A 20,236-nucleotide genomic window follows, 5' to 3' on the forward strand; every position below is an offset into this window, starting at 1 on the left:
AGTTGTATTTCTCTGGTAAAATCTTCTGTGTTACACAATTTTTTTTATTACAAATGAATTTCGGCAAAAAAAAAAAGAAATTTGAAATTTTCCCTCTACTTTGCTTTATTTCCTGTGAAACGCCTAAAGGGTTAAGAAACTTTCTGAATGCTGTTTTGAATACTTTGAGGGGTACAGTTTTTAAAATGGGGTGATATATTGGGGGATTCTGTTATATAAGGCCCTCAAAACCACTTCAGAACTAAACTGGTCCCTGTAAAAATAACCTTTTGAATTTTTCTAGAAAATGTGAGTAATTGCTGCTAAAGTTCTAAGCCTTGTAACGTCCTAGAAAAATAAAAGGATGTTCAAAAAATGATGCAAATATAAAGTAGACATATGGGAAATGGTAACTAGTGACTATTTTGTGTGTTATTACTATCTGTTTTACAAGCAGATACATTTAAATTTAGAAAAATGCACATTTTTGCAACTTTTCTCTAAATTTTGGTGTTTTTCAAGAATAAATATTGAATTTATCGACCAAATTTTTCCACTATTATAAAGTACAATGTGTCACAAGAAAACAATAGGTATAAATGATATCCTAAGCTCCCTTTCACATGATCCGGATTTCACGCTGATTTCTGAGCTGAAATTGAATGGGGCTAATGTAACTGTTAGAGCACGTTCAGATGTGCCGGATTTACTGCAGAATTCCGCTGTGGACAGGCCACGGCGGAAATCTGCAACTGACTTTTTTGTCATTGGTTTCTATTGCTTCTTAAGTAACTTAGTGCACACGTTGTGGAACATAACAGTGTAGAAACTTGCTTGCGGTGAGGTATTTACATTCCGCAGCATGCACAGTCTGTTGCGAAGCAATTAATTTTTACAGCGGATTTCAGCCTTTGCAATGCAAAGGCTGAAATCTGCGGCAAGTCCGCTGCAAAATCCGCAACTTTTGAATAAACTGTGTATTGTGCAAATTCCGCTGCAGATTCGTTGCGTAATTGCCACAAATTTGCAGCAGGTAAATTTCCGCCACGTCTGAACGTGCCTTAAATCTGCCGGCAGTCATCCTACAAAAGCCTCTAGTGTAAACATAGCTTATGAGTGCTTATTAAGTGGTAATTTATTAGATTTTATGTAGTTATTCTTTATTAATATATTATTCCTAATTATTATATCAATATTATACTAAAATTCTATTATTTTATTATGTTGTATAATTATTCCCTAAATTATTTGAAAAGTCACCCAATTAGCTAAAGCAGAAAGCTCTGTCAACATGTATCTTTCATCACCAAGATTGTTCTCGGATCAGTTATTTATGCGACTATAAAATAATTTCTGAATATTTTCCTTGTCTCACTGTGGTGCAGTTTTTCGCCTGGAATGTTCGCTGCGGAAAACTGGCTGCAGCGGCGGTCACATGGGCTAAGGCGTCATCCCAGGAGGCTGTCCCTCTGACGTCATTCAGGCCGGCCTCCTGGGATGATGTTTCATCCCATGTGACTGCCACTACAGACTGTGATTGGCTGCAGCGATCACATGGGATGAAGCGTCATCCCTGGAGGCCGCGCTGGAGAGAGGAACACAGACTTCTGGGTAAGTATGAGATTTTTTTATGAGTTGTGTTTTTTGACACGGAATCGCTGCAGAAAACGCAATACTGCTATTTGTTGCGGGATTTACCTCCCCATTGAATTAAATGGAGAAAACCTGCAACAAATAAGCAGCGTTTATGCAAATACAATTGACATGCTGCGGAATAAAACTCTGCACCACAGGTCAATTTCTGAGCCTCTCAGTATTTACGCAGCGTGTGGATGAGGTTTGTTTTATCTCATCCACTTTGCTGCTACTGTTTTTGCTGTGGATGTTCTGTGACTAATTCCGTTACGTAACGTATGAGCTCAGTCCTACGCTCTGCAATCAGCATATTGTCAGGGGAATCTTAACAAAAAAGGATTATCCAAAGAGTATAACTCCTTTATGCCTCATGCACACGACCGTTGTGCCACTCGGGCCGTTTTGGACGGCAGCCGAGTGGCACCCGATAGTCTTTACGGACCCATTCACTTTAGCGGGTGAATCGGGTCCATGAAAAATGGTCGGACGGCACACACGGTCGTGTGCATGAGGCATTAAACTTCCAACTTTATGCCTACTTGTACTGTCATATTTCTTCCCCATGGACGAAACTGGACTGCCCTTGATTAAAAAAAATATATAAAAAAGTATATTATATATAAGTAGTAAAAACTTTTTTCACTATATTTTATGAGAGCCCCTTATTTACCAACACACAAAACACAAATTGCTTACCCGTTTCTTGACTAACCAGATTCTTGGATCCTTGAGCAGTTCCTGTAATAGTCAGCAATTTATGGCATTAGTGTAAAAAATAAAACAAAGTGCTGGCAGTACATTATTTTCTTTGATTCAGATTAATTAGAAAACACAACCCATTAATTTAAATTCAAAGGAGTATTTTCCAATATTAGCAAATAATCTTTATCCATTGTATAATTGAAAGTCATATATTTGCCCAATATACTTTTGTGGATGAATTTCTTACAGTTTTAAAGATCTTACTTGCAGTCATTCAATAGGAACCTTAATTTTTATTTTATTTTTTACCTCAAAGGGCTACTCTGAAGGTACTGATTCTTCCTGTGGAGATCCATCTGCTAGGGAGTCGTTCGGGAAATGCTCCCAAGGAAAAAGTTTGCAATATAGCTTTCCTCCAAAGAAAGAAAAATCTCTTTAGTGCCACCTATAGGTAGCTACCGTGTAAGTCAATATCCAACCCCTTATAGAGCCTTAAAACATGACTTAGGTTATCAGCTAAACCAGAGACACCCATCTGTAGACAGAACTATTTCAGAGTAGTTGCTCCTCATTAGTACAGAGTAGGGTTCTGATTTGCTGTGTGAGATGCCATATGTGCGTTCTCTCGATAGATACTGATTCTCCTTACAAATATTTGAAACATGACTTGGGTTATCATCTACACTAGAAATATACCCATCAGTAGACAGCACTATTTTGAAGTAGTTGCTCCTCATCAGTACAAAGAAGGTTTCTGGTTGAATGTATGAGAGGACATATGTTCAGACTCTCAAAAGGTACCTATTCTCCTTGGCATCTTGTCATATTTCAGAACTGTATAAGGGGTTGGACATTGACTTACAGTGCCTTCCTCAAGTTAATGATTAGACTGTGTTCCCTCTCTATATATTTTGCCAAAAAACCCAACAATATGATAAAAAGGTGGTGTAATTAGAAAATGATTTTGCAGTAATGTATTAAACAAAACTTGTTTCCTTCTGCGGAAAAGATTAATTATCGCTTATATATTTAATTAGTTCTGGTATTGCTCCTTCAACAGCTGTTTCTTAAAACTGCCTTGATGGTTGAGAAAGGGGGCGGTTCCCCGAAACTTCGCACAGGTTTTGTCAGACGCCGACCCTCCACGCGTGTTGTATCTGCTATCGGCGAAAGCCCTGGATCAAACTGGGAAGACTAAAGCAGAATTCTAACCAGGACTCTAACCTTCAAATGGGTGAAGAACATTTTTTTTGTACACATTTGCCAATTGTGATGTCTTTGTTTTCTGTTAATTGACATGGAAAAATATTTAATACCATTTTCTACTTTTGACACTTTTGTCTGAATTAGTGCTTATTTTCTATACGCTATATCCGAGAGACTGTAAGCACCTCTTATTGCACTACCAACCCCATAGGTTAGTCCACTAAAGGTCAGAAACCTCAGACTTGATTTTTAAAACTGTCTACCATTCTCTGTCATTGACTGGGAGACCTTTTTCCCCTACTTCTCAATGGATTTTATAGCTGTGCGATATTTGAGGGGTTTCTTGAATGCACAGTCTAGTTCTAATCCCCCCACATCATCTCAATGGGATTTAGATCCAAGCTTTGTCTTTGCCATTCAAGAACCCTCTATTTATTTATTTTTCACCCATTCCTTGATGTGTTTACTGCTATGTTAAGTTATTGTCATGTTGCAATGTCCACTTTTGGCTGAGCTTTAGTCTTCTGACAGATGGTCTCATACGATATATCCTTAAGCAAGAAACAAACAAAAAAACCACAATATACTACAATACATTAGTATTGCAGTATATTGTGCATGCAATCGAACAATCGCTGGTTCAAGTCCCCTAGGGGGACTAGTAAACAAACAGTTAAATAAAGTTTTTGTTTATATATATTGTATTGCCGCGTCTGTCCAAACTATTACAATATAAAATTGAGGCAAAATTGTGGTGTTTTGCTGTTTTTTTGTGTGAAAATCTCTGCATAAACTGTGATATTAGCACAATGTGTAAATTCACCCTGAATGTTTGAGATTTAAATAAGACAGGTTCCTTCAAAATTCTCTCTAATGGCATATTTACAAGGGACAGATTTATTGCACACATTGCTCTTGAGCTCGTGCATCTGATTCTAATTCCAGGTATTTTAGATAGATCACCTTTAGGGCTCATTCAGACGAGCGTGTAAGGGTATGTTCACACAGCCTATTTTCGTCCGTTTTTCGGGCCGTAAACGCCCGAAAAACGGATTAAAAATCGGAAGCAGAACACCTCCAAACATCTGCCCATTGATTTCAAAGGGAAAACGGCTTTCTGTTCCGACGGAGCATTTTTCGTGGCGATTTTTACGCGTAAAAAAACGGCCGCAAAAAAGAAGTGCCGGACACTTCTTGGGTCGTTTTTGGAGCCGTTTTCCATAGACTCTATTGAAAATTCCAAAAACGGCCGTAAAAAACGCAGCGAAAATCTCAAGTGGCACAAAAAAGGTCTAAAAATCAGGAGCTGTTTTCTCTTGAAAACAGCTCCGTATTTTGAGACGTTTTTGACTCTGCGTGTGAACATACCCTTACTCGTCCGTGTGACGGCCGTTAAAACAACGGCCGTCACACGGACACATGTAATTCAATAGGACATTTCCGATTTTCTTGCATTTTCACGCTTCCCTCCATAGACTCTAGTCTATGAGGGATCCGTGATAACGCGTCTCGCACTGGGTGCACCTCGGAGGTGAAAAACGTCAGTTTTTCACCTCTGAGGTTGCACACACTCGTCTGAATGTAGCCTTAAGCTGGGGCTAGACATAGAATTTTGTTTTGTACAAAGTAATAAATCGCTGTCCAAAGCTATGCATTAAGGAGCTTGAAAGTCTCTTCAAAATCACTCCAATCAAGAGATTTGCTAGCAATAAATTTTTAATGCTTGGATTTCAGAGCTACACGATTTTGAAGAGATTTTCAATGCATTCCTATGGACAGCGATTTATCATTGTCACGATCTGTGGGTATGTGGACCCACTAGGCTGCACCGCCGCAGCGGGGTAGCAGCTGGCCAAACAACAGTGCACCAAGTCAATATAAAGTCCAAGCACAAGGGTACCTGTAAGGGCACATTTAGACGGGGGGATTTTAAGGGTAGGAGGCAGTCAAAGCTTATAGGAGACTGGGTTAATTTGTTGCAGGATCTAAAAAAGTCAGAGGAACCTGGGGGCAAATTTGCCAGACTTTGGTACCCGGAAGATACTGAGGCGGCACTCTTTTTCTTGTATCCGCCTTTCACTTCATGCGATCGACTGCCAGCAGAATAGAGGACAAGATCTGTTGCCAGATTTGTAGAAAGTCCCCAAATGCAGTCAGCTGCGGGTACCTGAGATGTAGCCGAAACAGGAAGATGGATTCTTGGATGTTGAACGTACACAATGTAGAATGGTGTGGAAGTGGTGGACTCACTTGTGTGATTGTTGTATGAGAACTCAGAACTCGGCCCATGGGAGAAGCTGTAACCAGTCATCATGTTGCATGGAGATGAAGTGGCGGAGATAATTCTCCATAATCTGGTTAATCCTCTCGACTTGACCATTGGACTGGGGGTGGTAGGCTGAAGTAAAGTCCAATCTCACATCCAGAAGTTTACAGAGGGCTCTCCAGAATTTCGAGGTGAACTGAACCCCCCCATCAGACACGATGTGAAGGGGCAAGCCAAGCAAGCGGAAGATGTGCTGAATAAAGAGATTTGCCAGTCGAGAAGCAGAAGGTAGGCCGGTCAGCGGGATAAAATGTTCGAAAATCGGTCCACCAGCATCTCAGCCTCCTTCTTGCAAAAGATGTCCGCAAAATGTGCAAAATGAATGGGTAATCCTGTCAATGGCTGAGACAAAGGAGGCAGGACAGGCTGGATCTGAAACAGGCAGCGGTGGAGACATTTGGAGCCCCATTGGAGAACTACTCCGGAATTCCAGTCCAGAACTGGGGCATGAAACGGAGCCAAGGCAGACCCAGCAACACCGGATTGACGGCTTTGGGCAAGATGAGGAAAGTAATCTGCTCGGTATGAAGGGCTCCCACTTGGAGCTTCAGTGGCTTGGTCTCAGACACGATGGGGTCGGGCAGAGGAAGTCCATTCACTGAGGCAACAGCCAGGGGTGTCTCCAAGGGAACCGTCGGCAACTGGAGCTGATCCACTAGGTCCTGTTAAATGTAATTTGCCGCGGACCCGGAGTCCAGGTAGGCACAGACCTGGTGCGTCTTCTCACTGGACACTATGGTCACGGGAATGAACAATTTATCACTTAGTCCTTTTCCACCTAGAGTTGTCTGTAACCAACTATTCCTAGGCGCTGGGGTCTTTTTGGCTTTTGGGGACACAGATGCACAAATTGGTCTCTGAGGCCGCAATAGAGACAGAGTTCCGAAGTGCCTCTGCGTTGTCTCTCTTGGGCAGACAGCTTGAGATGGTCTGTTTGTATAGGCTCCTTAGGTGGAACCGCTGATGAGGGCAGCAGGGGTTGCTGGAATGTAGGAGCCAGCCTAGGAAGTCTTCTGGCCCAGTGAACCTCTTGAGACCGTTCCTGGATCCTCTTGTCAATCCGGGTGGCTAGAAGAATGAGATCATCTAAGGTAGAAGACAGATCCCGAGGTGCAAGCTCGTCTTTGATATCAGAGGATAACCCCTGCCAGAAGGTAGCCACGAAGGCTTCCTTGTTCCAAAACAGCTCTGCCGCTATGGTACAGAATTTAATGGCGTACTCGCCCACAGAGGTGTCTCCTTGGCGAAGGGTCAGCAGGGATGCAGCTGCTGAAGAGACTCGCCCAGGTTACTTAAATACAGTGCGGCAAGTCTGTAGAAAACACTGTAAGTCACGGATCTCTGGTCCCTGACGTTCACAGATGGGGTTCGCCCATGCCAGTAAGAACAGAGACTATGAATGCGATCCTTGCGCCATCGGAATGAAATGCTCAGGCATGTCGACTAAAGTGGATCTGACATTGGTTTACAAATCCCCTGCAGGTCATCGCGTCTCCGTCATAGCAAGGAGGTAGTGGCAGAGAGAATTAGTACTGCCAGGAGGTGTAATAGGAGGAACAGCAGGAGCAATAGGAGTAAGTGCTGTGGCTGCAGCTTGTGTATCCAGTCGATGTGCAATTACGTTCACCGCTTGGGGGAGTTGGTCCTGTCGTGACCGAAGGTCTAGCATATCCGCCCGCATGACTTGTGATGTCGTCATGGTCTTGGTTTGAGCAGCGGAGTCCATGGCCTTAGCATACTGTCACGATCTGTGGGTATGTGGACACACTAGGCCGCACCACCGCAGCGGGGTAGTAGCTGGCCAAACAACAGTGTACCAAGTCAATATAAAGACGGAGCACAAGGGTATCTGTAATAGTCCAGAAAGCAACGGCTTAGGCACAGATGAGACCTTGGCGGCAGGTGATGCAAAACGTGTCAGATTACACCAGACGTGGTGTAAGTCAGCAGGCGTAGTAGACACACAACACGACTCCAACACTAGAGATGACACAGGAACAAATACAGCACGGGATACAGGTAGCAGGGCATGGGAATACAGGGAGCAGGATACAACTAAGGGACTATTTGCAAGACTAACAGAGGAATACAAAAAACGCTCAGGCAAGGAGTGAAAGGGCAGGGGCCCTTTTATAGTCCAGGGTGATTAGGACAAAATAAAACCAAATTTTCATGTGCGCGCGCTGACCCTTTACGGCCGGACACGAGCGTGCGCACCCTACGGGACACTGCAGAGCGGAGCGGAAGTGAGTGCTGGCGTCTCCTGGGGATTAGATGCGTGCCAACACCCACAGATCGTTGGCCAGGGCCGTCAAGGGGTGAGTCAGAACGACGGTCCGCGGCCGTTACAATCACAGTGATTTTATTTGTAGTGAGATACATAGCTCTAGCCTAATGCACAGCGAGTTATCGCTCACTATAAAACATCTCCAGCCTTATCTGTATATACTGTTTTCAAATATTGCTATAACCACATATGTTAAAAAAAATAAAAAAAACTTTACATGAAACGTTCTTACTTTTTTCAAATGACTGTTTGTGTATAAGTGTTTAGGCCTAAGCCCTGTCCAAGGTTTTGATAAATGTGATGTGCTCTGATAAAGTCAAGGGCTGCATTTGATACCCCTATAAGGTTCACTACCACTGATCTAATGCATTTGCAGCCTGACAAACCCCCTAACATACTCGTTCACTTATTCCCTACTCAAGTGGCACTGAAGGTTTCCGCAGCCCTTACTCTTACAAGTTAATGATGGGATTTGTGGTGATAAAAATGTTGACAACTGTCGCCCTAGAAACTCTTGGCTTGCTGTTGACATGTGTAATGCTTCATGCACATGACAGTGTGCGCCGGCCGAGTATCGTCAGTGATCCATGGAAAGATAGGACATGTCCTATCTTTTCACGAATCGGAGAATCGGGTCAGTTTACACGGACCCGATTCACCAGCTAAAGTGAATGGGTCCGTGCAGACTATCGGTGCCACTTGGATGCCGTTAAAAACGGCCCGAGCGGCGCATTCGTCGTGTGTAATTGGCATATGGGTGTCTTAAAATTGTTACTATTTATGTCTAAAATGACATTCACATATACTTCTGCATCATACTGCAGTTAACAAAAACAATTTCAATATTATAATATAAATTGAGGTAATATGAATAGATTATTAGCTGTTTGACAAAGTATAAAACGAAGTAGAAACCTTGAAGCTGTCTTTGGAAATAGAAAAAATAAAATGAACAAAAATATCCCAACCAAGCCAAGAATGGCCGATTCTAAAATCACTTACAAGTTACTATTGATACTAAAATGAAGATAGGAAGGCAGGTCCTGCGACCTCTGGTTTCCCATCCTACCCACAGCCCTGTACGTCCCAGTTCCTGCCAAGCTTGAATGTAATTAAGGGAGGCTGCAGTGGCAATTTCTCCCCTCATTAACTTGCTGATTGGTTTCAGGCTCAAGCTTTCGCCAGGCTGCAGTTTGTCACCAATTCCAAATGGCCAATCGTTAATACTAATGTTTGTGTAACTAACTGCCGGCATCTGCCACTGCTCCTTGTACAACAATAATGGTGGGAAGGTACATTAGCGCTCATGTGTTAATTCAACCTGTGTTCATCAATGGAGAAATCTATGGTGTAATTAAGTTAAACGCATTGGTAGGCCAGTGCGGGTGTAAATCACAGCAGTCGTACCGTGCTCTGACATGTTCAGTGACAACACTTATTATGTTTGATTACAGTCATTTTTACAGTTTACCTAAGCCTGCTCATGCTGTCAGCGTGAAGCAAAGGACGGCACTTACACAATAACCACACGCCTTGTATCCTGATAAAATGCCTGTTAATCAAGTCATCAATTTATGATATATCACACGCAGACAACACTACCACAACAGCAACTACAAAGTAAGCTAGAAGTTGTATCAATATAATAAAGCCTCATGGGGTCTTTGTTAAGGCCTAATCTTCAGTCATAGTCATCAATCTACAGGGACACATTTTTTTTTTAGCACTCAAATAAAAATACGCTAAACCATAATGAAATAACCCAAATTTCAGATAGTAACTATTTAAGTACTGTGTAATTAGAACAATTACTAAAACAATTAGGTCATTTGACTGCATACATGTCTGCTCAGATAGGGCTGTATATGTGCATTGCACAGTGGACACAAGTCTCTACATTTTGGGATTAAACAATACTAAATGCTGAAACTGAATTCTGATTTGAGATCTGGTATAATGAAGTATGGAAAACATCTTACAAATAATTAACTATTTTTGCATTTGATCATGCTTTTCCAATTCATGCTAATACATGTATATATGACAAATAAACCTTACATAACAGGATGGATGTCACACATGTACTAAATGCATACAATTTGTATTATTAACCAATATCGTTTTTTACCTACTAATCACCTAATAACAAACAAAGCATGCATGGGCACTTGTGGCTAAGTTTCAAAACAGTAGCTGACCTGCACATTCTAACACAGGGGTCTCAAACTCGGCCGGGTAAATGGGCCGCACATAGAAAAAATTACTTTCAAATTTGATAAAATACAAAATTATTGTTAATCAATTAGTTATTTGAACTGCTATAATAATACTACATTACTATAATACTACATTACTATAACACTACATTACTATAATAATACTACATTACTATAACACTACATTACTATAATAATACTACATTACTATAATACTACATTACTATAATAATACTACATTACTATAATACTACATTACTATAATACTGCATTACTATAATAATACTACATTACTATAACACTACATTACTGTAACAATACTACATTACTATAACACTACATTACTATAATAATACTACATTACTATAACACTACATTACTATAATAATACTACATTACTATAATACTACATTACTATAATAATATTACACTACTATAACACTACATTACTATAATAATACTACATTACTATAATACTACATTACTATAATAATATTACACTACTATAACAATACTACATTACTATAAAAATACTACATTACTATAACAATACTACATTACTATAACAATACTACATTACTATAATACTACATTACTATAATACTACATTACTATAATAATACTACATTACTATAATAATACTACATTACTATAACACTACATTACTATAATAATACTACATTACTATAATACTACATTACTATAATAATACCACATTACTATAACAATACTACATTACTATAATACTACATTACTATAATAATACTACATTACTATAACAATACTACATTACTATAATACTACATTACTATAATAATACTACATTACTATAATAATACTACATTACTATAACACTACATTACTATAATAATACTACATTACTATAATACTACATTACTATAATAATACCACATTACTATAACAATACTACATTACTATAATACTACATTACTATAATAATACTACATTACTATAACACTACATTACTATAATAATACTACATTACTATAATACTACATTACTATAATAATACTACATTACTATAATACTACATTACTATAATACTGCATTACTATAATAATACTACATTACTATAACACTACATTACTGTAACAATACTACATTACTATAACACTACATTACTATAATAATACTACATTACTATAACACTACATTACTATAATAATACTACATTACTATAATACTACATTACTATAATAATATTACACTACTATAACACTACATTACTATAATAATACTACATTACTATAATACTACATTACTATAATAATATTACACTACTATAACAATACTACATTACTATAAAAATACTACATTACTATAACAATACTACATTACTATAACAATACTACATTACTATAATACTACATTACTATAATACTACATTACTATAATAATACTACATTACTATAATAATACTACATTACTATAATACTACATTACTATAATAATACTACATTACTATAATACTACATTACTATAATAATACCACATTACTATAACAATACTACATTACTATAATACTACATTACTATAATACTACATTACTATAACAATACTACATTACTATTATACTACATTACTATAATACTACATTACTATAACACTACATTACTATAATACTACATTACTATAATAATATTACACTACTATAACACTACATTACTATAATAATACTACATTACTATAATACTACATTACTATAATAATATTACACTACTATAACACTACATTACTATAATAATACTACATTACTATAATACTACATTACTATAATAATACCACATTACTATAACAATACTACATTACTATAATACTACATTACTATAATACTACATTACTATAATACTACATTACTATAACAATACTACATTACTATAATACTACATTACTATAATACTACATTACTATAACACTACATTACTATAATACTACATTACTATAATAATATTACACTACTATAACACTACATTACTATAATAATACTACATTACTATAATACTACATTACTATAATAATATTACACTACTATAATAACACATTACTATAATAATACTACATTACTATAATAATACTACATTACTATAACAATACTACATTACTATAATAATACTACATTACTATAACAATACTACATTACTATAATACTACATTACTATAATAATACTACATTACTATAACAATACTACATTACTATAATAATACTACATTACTATAATAATACTAGATTACTATAACACTACTACATTACTATAATACTACATTACTATAACACTACTACATTACTATAACAATACTACATTACTATAATACTACATTACTACAGGGTGGGCCATTTATATGGATACACCTAAATAAAATGGGAATGGTTGGTGATATTAACTTCCTGTTTGTGGCACATTAGTATATGGGAGGGGGGAAACTTTTCAAGCTGGGTGTTGACCATGGCGGCCATTTTGAAGTCGGCCATTTTGTATCCAACTTTAGTTTTTTCAATGGGAAGAGGGTCATGTGACACATCAAACTTATCGAGAATTTCACAAGAAAAACAATGGTGTGCTTGGTTTTAACATTACTTTATTCTTTCATGAGTTATTTACAAGTTTCTGACCACTTATAAAATGTGTTCAAAGTGCTGCCCATTGTGTTGGATTGTCAATGCAACCCTCTTCTCCCACTGTTCACACACTGATAGCAACACCGCAGAAGAAATGCTAGCACAGGCTTCCAGTATCCGTAGTTTCAGTTGCTGCACATCTCGTATCTTCACAGCATAGACAATTGCCTTCAGATGACCCCAAAGATAAAAGTCTAAGGGGGTCAGATTGGGAGACCTAGGGGCCAATTCAACTGGCCCACGACGTCCAATCCACTTTCCAGGAAACTGTTCATCTAGGAATGCTCGGACCTGACACCCATAATGTGGTGGTGCACCATCTTGCTGGAAAAACTCAGGGAACGTGCCAGCTTCAGTGCATAAAGAGGGAAACACATCATCATGTAGCAATTTCAGATATCCCGTGGCCTTGAGGTTTCCATTGATGAAGAATGGCCCCACTATCTTTGTACCCCATATACCACACCATACCATCAATTTTTGTGTTCCAACAGTCTTGGAGGGATCTATCTAATGTGGGTTAGTGTCAGACCAATAGCGGTGGTTTTGTTTGTTAACTTCACCATTCACATAAAAGTTTGCCTCATCACTGAACAAAATGTTCCGTGTAAACTGAGGGTCCTGTTCCAATTTTTGTTTTGCCCATTCTGCAAATTCAGTGCGCCGATCTGGGTCATCCTCGTTGAGATTCTGCAGCAGCTGGAGTTTGTAAGGGTGCCATTTGTGAGTAGCTAATATCCGCCAAAGGGATGTTCGACTGATGCCACTCTCCAGTGACATGCGGCGAGTGCTACGCTGTGGGCTCTTGCTGAATGAAGCTAGGATAGCCATTGATGTTTCTTCATTAGTGACAGTTTTCATACGTCCACATTTGGACAAATCCAACACTGAACCAGTTTCACGAAACTTGGCAAGCAGTTTGCAAACTGTAGCATGGGAGATGGGTGGTCTCATAGGGTGTCTTGCATTGAAATCTGCTGCAATGAACTGGGTACTGCGTTCACCAGACATCAACACAATTTCTATCCGCTCCTCACGTGTTAACCTCTGCGACATGTCAATGGCTGTAAACAAAGAGAAGCTTGTAAATAACTCATGAAAGAATAAAGTAACGTTAAAACCAAGCACACCATTGTTTTTCTTGTGAAATTCTCGATAAGTTTGATGTGTCACATGACCTTCTTCCCATTGAAAAAACTAAAGTTGGATACAAAATGGCCGACTTCAAAATGGCCGCCATGGTCAACACCCAGCTTGAAAAGTTTCCCCCCTCCCATATACTAATGTGCCACAAACAGGAAGTTAATATCACCAACCATTCCCATTTTATTTAGGTGTATCCATATAAATTGCCCACCCTGTATATTTACTTCACCGTAAACCCGAGTGCCAAGTTTTGCATTACATTACTAAGGAGTGGAACCCTACTTGAGCACCACCTTTCATCCGAGTGCCGTACATTTCCTAAATGCAATAATACTACATTACTATAATAATAATAATAATACTACATCACTATAACAATACTACATTACTATAATAATACTGCTAGGTTTAAAGTTACAGGAAATTTGTGAGTTTACTCCACGTGCTTATTGTAACAATCCAATTTTCCAGTATAAGTGTTGCTAAATAGCAGCATTTAGAAGACACAAGAATGTGCCTGCCAGTGCCCTCTGTAGACAATGTCACAGTGCCCTCTGTAGATACTGCCACATTGCCCTCTGTAGATACTGCCACAGTGCCCTTTGTAGATACGGCAATAGAGCCCTCAGTAGATAGTGCCACACCCCGGTAGATAATGCCACAGTGCGCTGTAGATAGTACCACCCCCCAGTAGATAATTCCAGTGCCCTCTATAGATAATGCCACAGTGCCCTTTGTAGATACTGCCATAGTGCCCTCTGTAGTTAGTGCCACACCCGCCGTAGATAATGCCAGTGCGCTTTGTAGATAGTTCCACCCCCAGTAGATAATTCCAGTGCCCTCTATAATGTCACAGTGCCCACTGTAGATGGGGCCACAGTGCCCTCTGTAGATGATGCCACAGTGCCCTCTGTATATAGTGCCACAGTGCCCGCTTTAAAAAGTTCCAGTGCCCTCTGTAGCTAGTGTCACAGTGCTCTCTGTAGACAGTGCCACACACACCCTCTTGTAGATAGTGCCACACACCCTATAGATAGTGCCACAGATACACCCGCGATAGTGCCACACATACACCCTCTATAGTGCCACATACACCCCCTATAGTGACACACATACACCCCCTATAGAAAGTACCACACACACCCAACCCTGTCCACAGAGCTACACCCCCGACCTGTAGATATCTCCAATGGGGCTCCCTCTAGGAGTGGAATTCCCAGCCAGAGCGTTGCCGACGCTCTGGCCGAGGATTCCCCTTTTGGAGGAGCCCCTGACATCACTGTCCATATATGGGTGGTGGCACTATATAGGGGGCAGTGTGGGTGCTATCTACAGGGGGGGGGTGGCAATTTCTACTGGGTGTGTGTGTGTGTGGCGCTCCTCCTCCATGTTTGAGACCCCTGTTCTAACACGTATCAGAAATAATAATTTAAGTTGCATCACCCAGTATAAGCGATGGGGTAGTAATGCAGGCCAGCAATAGCATCTAGTTGCTTGCCATGACTGGAGAGCCCTTAAACCTTTGTAATCAGAACAAAATATACCCATTTTGGAATTGTGTATTTTAAAGGTGCATTACTTTTTATTTCTCTGTCTACTCAACTATTTGGAACCAATTTTTTTTTTCATTGTGCAACCTTTATTTAGATAAAAAATGGTACAAAATGTGCAACTTTTCTACCTCCCCTAAATTACATGCTACATATGCAAATGGGTGAAAAGTACTTGTCTGCAAAAAAATAAGAGAAAGAACATATAACTGAATGAAAGTATTACTTTTTGTAGTTTCTGAACGACATACATTCTGCAAATGAATGCAGGATAATCCATAACATGGATGGTCGTTTATGGCAGCAGATAAGAAATGATGTGAAAATTACTTGCATTCATGGACATAGCTATAGCGGCTGCAGAGGTATATGTCGCACCCAGTTTGTGGTTCCTGTGGGGACCAAAAGACCCCTCTGCCACAAAGGAAGACACGATTACTATAAAGTACACGATACTTGGGGAGGTCATGTTACAGATTTTGCATTGTGGCCCAGGAGCTTCAATTTGCACCTCTGTTTGTACTGTCCTATATAGGTCACCGCAATCCCATGGCTATGAGATTACCACTAATCTGTGACATCATCACTGGTTTCTTATCAACCACCTAAATAAGGAAGCAACCGATCCCACATTCGGCAAGATGTAGCCCAGAGTACAGTAATTACCAATATTAGTGACCAAGAACTGACTTTTCAATACCTTGTCATAAGGATTGGGCTATCACCATGATGGCCTGATGCAGTTGATGGCAGTGCACACTTGATGGAAGTGTCAGTCTCATCTGTTTCCAGGCTGGGCATCCAATCAGCTGATCACTCTGGCAAACCTGTTAGATTACTGAAACGCCAGATCAATCAGCAGTTAGGTCCGGCGTCCACTTATATTTGAAGGTACCCTATCTACAGTGCCTCCTCCTGGCCTCATGTACCTGTAATTGTTTATTCTACCTGGATCAACTCGGCTAAACATTTCAGTGTTTGGACTTCTCTGTTTGATTTCACTCTGACTATCCTTATTGTTTTCCTATCTGCTGTCTTGGCTAAGTCTGGGTTTCTCTGTGTTGTTCTGTGTGTTCGGACCCAGAAATTACATATCATTAAGTTTATCGATGTACTTCAGTAATGGAATTGTCTCTGCTTGTCAGTTTAGTTTAGTTTGTTTAAACCCGGGTTCTTCTTGGTTTAGTGTGGAGTGGATATTATCCTGCAGAATTGATTATTGACTTTCTATTTACCCTTTTACTGTTATTGCCCTGCTGGATTTATTACGTGCTTTCTGGTTTACCTTTTACTTTTCAGGTACCGTTCTACTCTTTCTGCCAGTCAGCGGCTGTCCAGTGATCATTCTGATATTCCGTAGCTTCTAACAGGGATCGCTCAGGGTTATTAGGAGGTTACTGACAGTGGGATTGCTCTTATAATGGCCGCACTCCAGTTGTAGGTAGGGTTACTCTAAAGTTAGGGTTGTTTTAGGGTTTGCCCTGCGGACCTTAGAGGTTGCCTACTGAGTAGCTTCCGCCAAGTCTGACTGCAATATCTTTTTTATTTTAATGGTACCGTGACAGGAACAAGAATCATGCCATCTGCTTGAGTTGGGTGGAACAAATGAGTGCTTGCTTGAAGAGAAAATGTAGGACTGCAGCAAACCATTAAAAGTAATGAATATCGGCTCTCGACTCTGGATAATACAGGATTATTCAAATTTCTAAATCCGCAACAAAATTCACATCACACATGGCAAAATCCGTAGCAAATTTCAATAGAATTTGGACTCGCCCTTATTATGCGGGTTGTTTGTTTATTTTTGGATAAACTTCTAATTACTAATATACGTAGATAAGATTTAGAATGCAGTGGATGTGACTTTCTCCTGCAATTATGACCTTGATCAGTACAAAATGAATTTCTTTGGTAAACAACCATATATAGTCATAAATAATCATCAGGGGGGCCTTTTAATATATATATATATATATATATATATATATATATATATATATATATATATATATATATATATATATATAATGTACTATTGTTATATTCACTTATTTTGTAATGGTGCTTATGAATTGTTGTGGTTTTCAGAGTTACTTCTACATCAGGATTCTAGAACCCCAATGGACAGTGTCAGTAATAGATTATTTAGCAGAGAAGATTTGGAATCCATTTTTTTTTATTTTTTTTGCTCCTTAGATTCATAGCTGATTTAACACAAATATTCTGGTGCCTGATAAACAAAAATGTACTCTGACCTAGATAAAATAATTCCATTGTTTTAAGTTCCAAAATGTCGATTGGGCTTTCAAAGAAGTGAACATGTATTATAATACAACTTACAACAAAGCATTAAGTCAAATGAAAAAACAAACCATAGTACTTACTCAATAGTAATATAGTATTTAATAACCCGACTTTCTTTTATTATTGTGGCTATTTTACCAGTGAAATAGCGTATAATAAAACAAGTTAATAAGAAACCTACAAAGGTTTATTCTTGTATAATTTGTTTAAGTAAAGCATCCTTAAGCCTGTCATCTATACAACACATCTTCTTCAAACAATGGGCAGCAATGAATAACTCCTGGTGAAAAAAAAAAAGAGATATTTATCTAAGTTTCTTGGGTCACTTGAGCAACAAAAGGATGGGAAGCACTCATGACCTTCCTTTTATTCCACATAACCCTCACTTCTGGAACTATTTTGTTTCTCCATTGGGATAAATCATCTGTCATGAAGTGAAGCATGAATAAACTGGACAGTTAACTCCAGAAGAGCTCAATGCTCTCAAAGGTGCAATATATTCCAGAACGTGATTAAGTGACTTCAACGCGCTTTACTAAATTATAGATGTGTTTAAACCTTATTAACTTCTGAACTGGGAGGTCCACATCTGTTTTATTGTGACATCTATATTCAATAGATACCTGAAAAGATAATGCTGTTCCATAGACTGAATAAGTAGGTGCCCTACCAACCTTATCCCAGCGTCTCTGCCAGGAAGTAATTAGCACTTAAATGCCAATTTGTTAGATACATGTTACTAATAAGTGCTCATTTACATGAGTGTACCGCTCAGTATTCCCTTTCTTTCTTTTTTTACAAGACCACAGATCCCAGCAGGAAAAAAGGCAACATTTCCCAAATTGAATTGATGTGAATGAGTCCTTCCAGTTGCAGTGATCATGAGTTTTTGTTACTTGTATTGGTAAAACTCACAACCAAGCAAAGGTTTGTACTTCTCTTCTAAAGACCAGGCAGTTTACTTAGAAGATTCGGAGTTCCAGAAGCCTTAGGGGGAGTTCACACAGAGTTTTTTGACGTGGAAACCGCACCGCAAAACGCGCCAAAAATGCCTCCCATTGATTTCAATGGGAGGCAGAGGTGTTTTTTTCCCCTAGCTTGCGGGAAAAAGAAGGGACATGCCCAATCTTCGGGCGTTTACACCTCTGACCTCCCATTGACATCAATGGGAGGCAGAGAAAGAGTATTTTGCGGTGTTTTATGACCGCGGGCAAAAAACCGCCACGAAAATCGGTGTGTAGACAGAGGAAAATCTGCCTCAAAATTTCAAACTGAATTTTGAGGAAGATTTTCCTCCTGCAAAAAAACTCTGTGTGAACCCAGCCTTAGGGCTTGTTCACATGTAACGGAATTGCTGCCAAAAATTTCTGCAAAAATTCCGCTGGAAGTAGCAGACATTCTGCTGCGGTAATATAGCACCATTTCCTGCGTTTTCACTGCAGAAAATGGTGCGTATTTTGCTGCGTTTTTCACAATGCTGGGATATGGTGACATCTCTGAAAAACGTAGCAATTCAGTCCACTATCCACAGCAGGAATTGACATGCAGTGGAAGGAAAAATACGCACCGCAGGTGAATTTCTGCTTGGAAATTTTACGCAGCGTTTGGATGAGATATGTTAAGGCTGTGTTCATACAGTTCCTCCTGCAAAAACTGCTCCAGACGGTTTTTGCACAGTGGTTTGACAAAAACTCGTCAAAACGGTTTTTTCCTCTTTCTGACTGATTGAAATGGGGTTTTGGAGGCGGAAACCGCCTCAAGATGGGTCATTACGCTTCTTTTTACCGCGACGCGTGTTTTTTACTCGTGGAAAAAAAACTCGTCCAACTCCCATTGAAATCAATGGGAGGCATTTTCAGGCGGTTTTTGAGGAGTTTTGTGGCGCGGTTTCCGCGTCAAAAAACTGTGTGAACAAGGCCTTAATCTCACCCACTTTGCTGCTACTGTATTCTGGTGCGTATTTTCTGTCCGCAATTCCGGACGGAAAATACGCATCAATTCCGCTACGTGTGGACAAGCCCTTATAGAAAATATTCATTTACCATTGGCCTTTAGACAGCATTAAACTGCCGATGGGTTACCATGGCAGCCGGGGGCCAAACAAAGGCCCCCAGGTCTGCTATCAGTAACTGCCTATTAGGCTCTACCAGAGGCATGGCCTAATAGATTGCCTGTCAGTTTTACACGCATTATATCTGCGATCAGAAGATCGCATTGTGAAATCCCCTAGTGGGACTAAAAAAAAAC

At 39.2% G+C, this 20,236-nt stretch overlaps 1 protein-coding gene across 1 annotated transcript in view; it reads right to left on the reverse strand.

Annotated features, from left to right (window-relative positions):
- Positions 1-20,236, reverse strand: part of DMRT1 (doublesex and mab-3 related transcription factor 1) — a 157,362-nt gene that overhangs the window by 10,129 nt on the left and 126,997 nt on the right. Inside the window, exon 6 of the mRNA XM_075827709.1 lies at positions 2,311-2,352. Coding sequence (XP_075683824.1) covers positions 2,311-2,352 — 42 coding nt within the window. The remainder of the gene's footprint in view (positions 1-2,310; positions 2,353-20,236) is intronic.

This window comes from Rhinoderma darwinii, chromosome 1 (assembly GCF_050947455.1).
Source record: "Rhinoderma darwinii isolate aRhiDar2 chromosome 1, aRhiDar2.hap1, whole genome shotgun sequence".
Classification (NCBI taxonomy): Eukaryota; Metazoa; Chordata; class Amphibia; order Anura; family Rhinodermatidae; genus Rhinoderma; species Rhinoderma darwinii.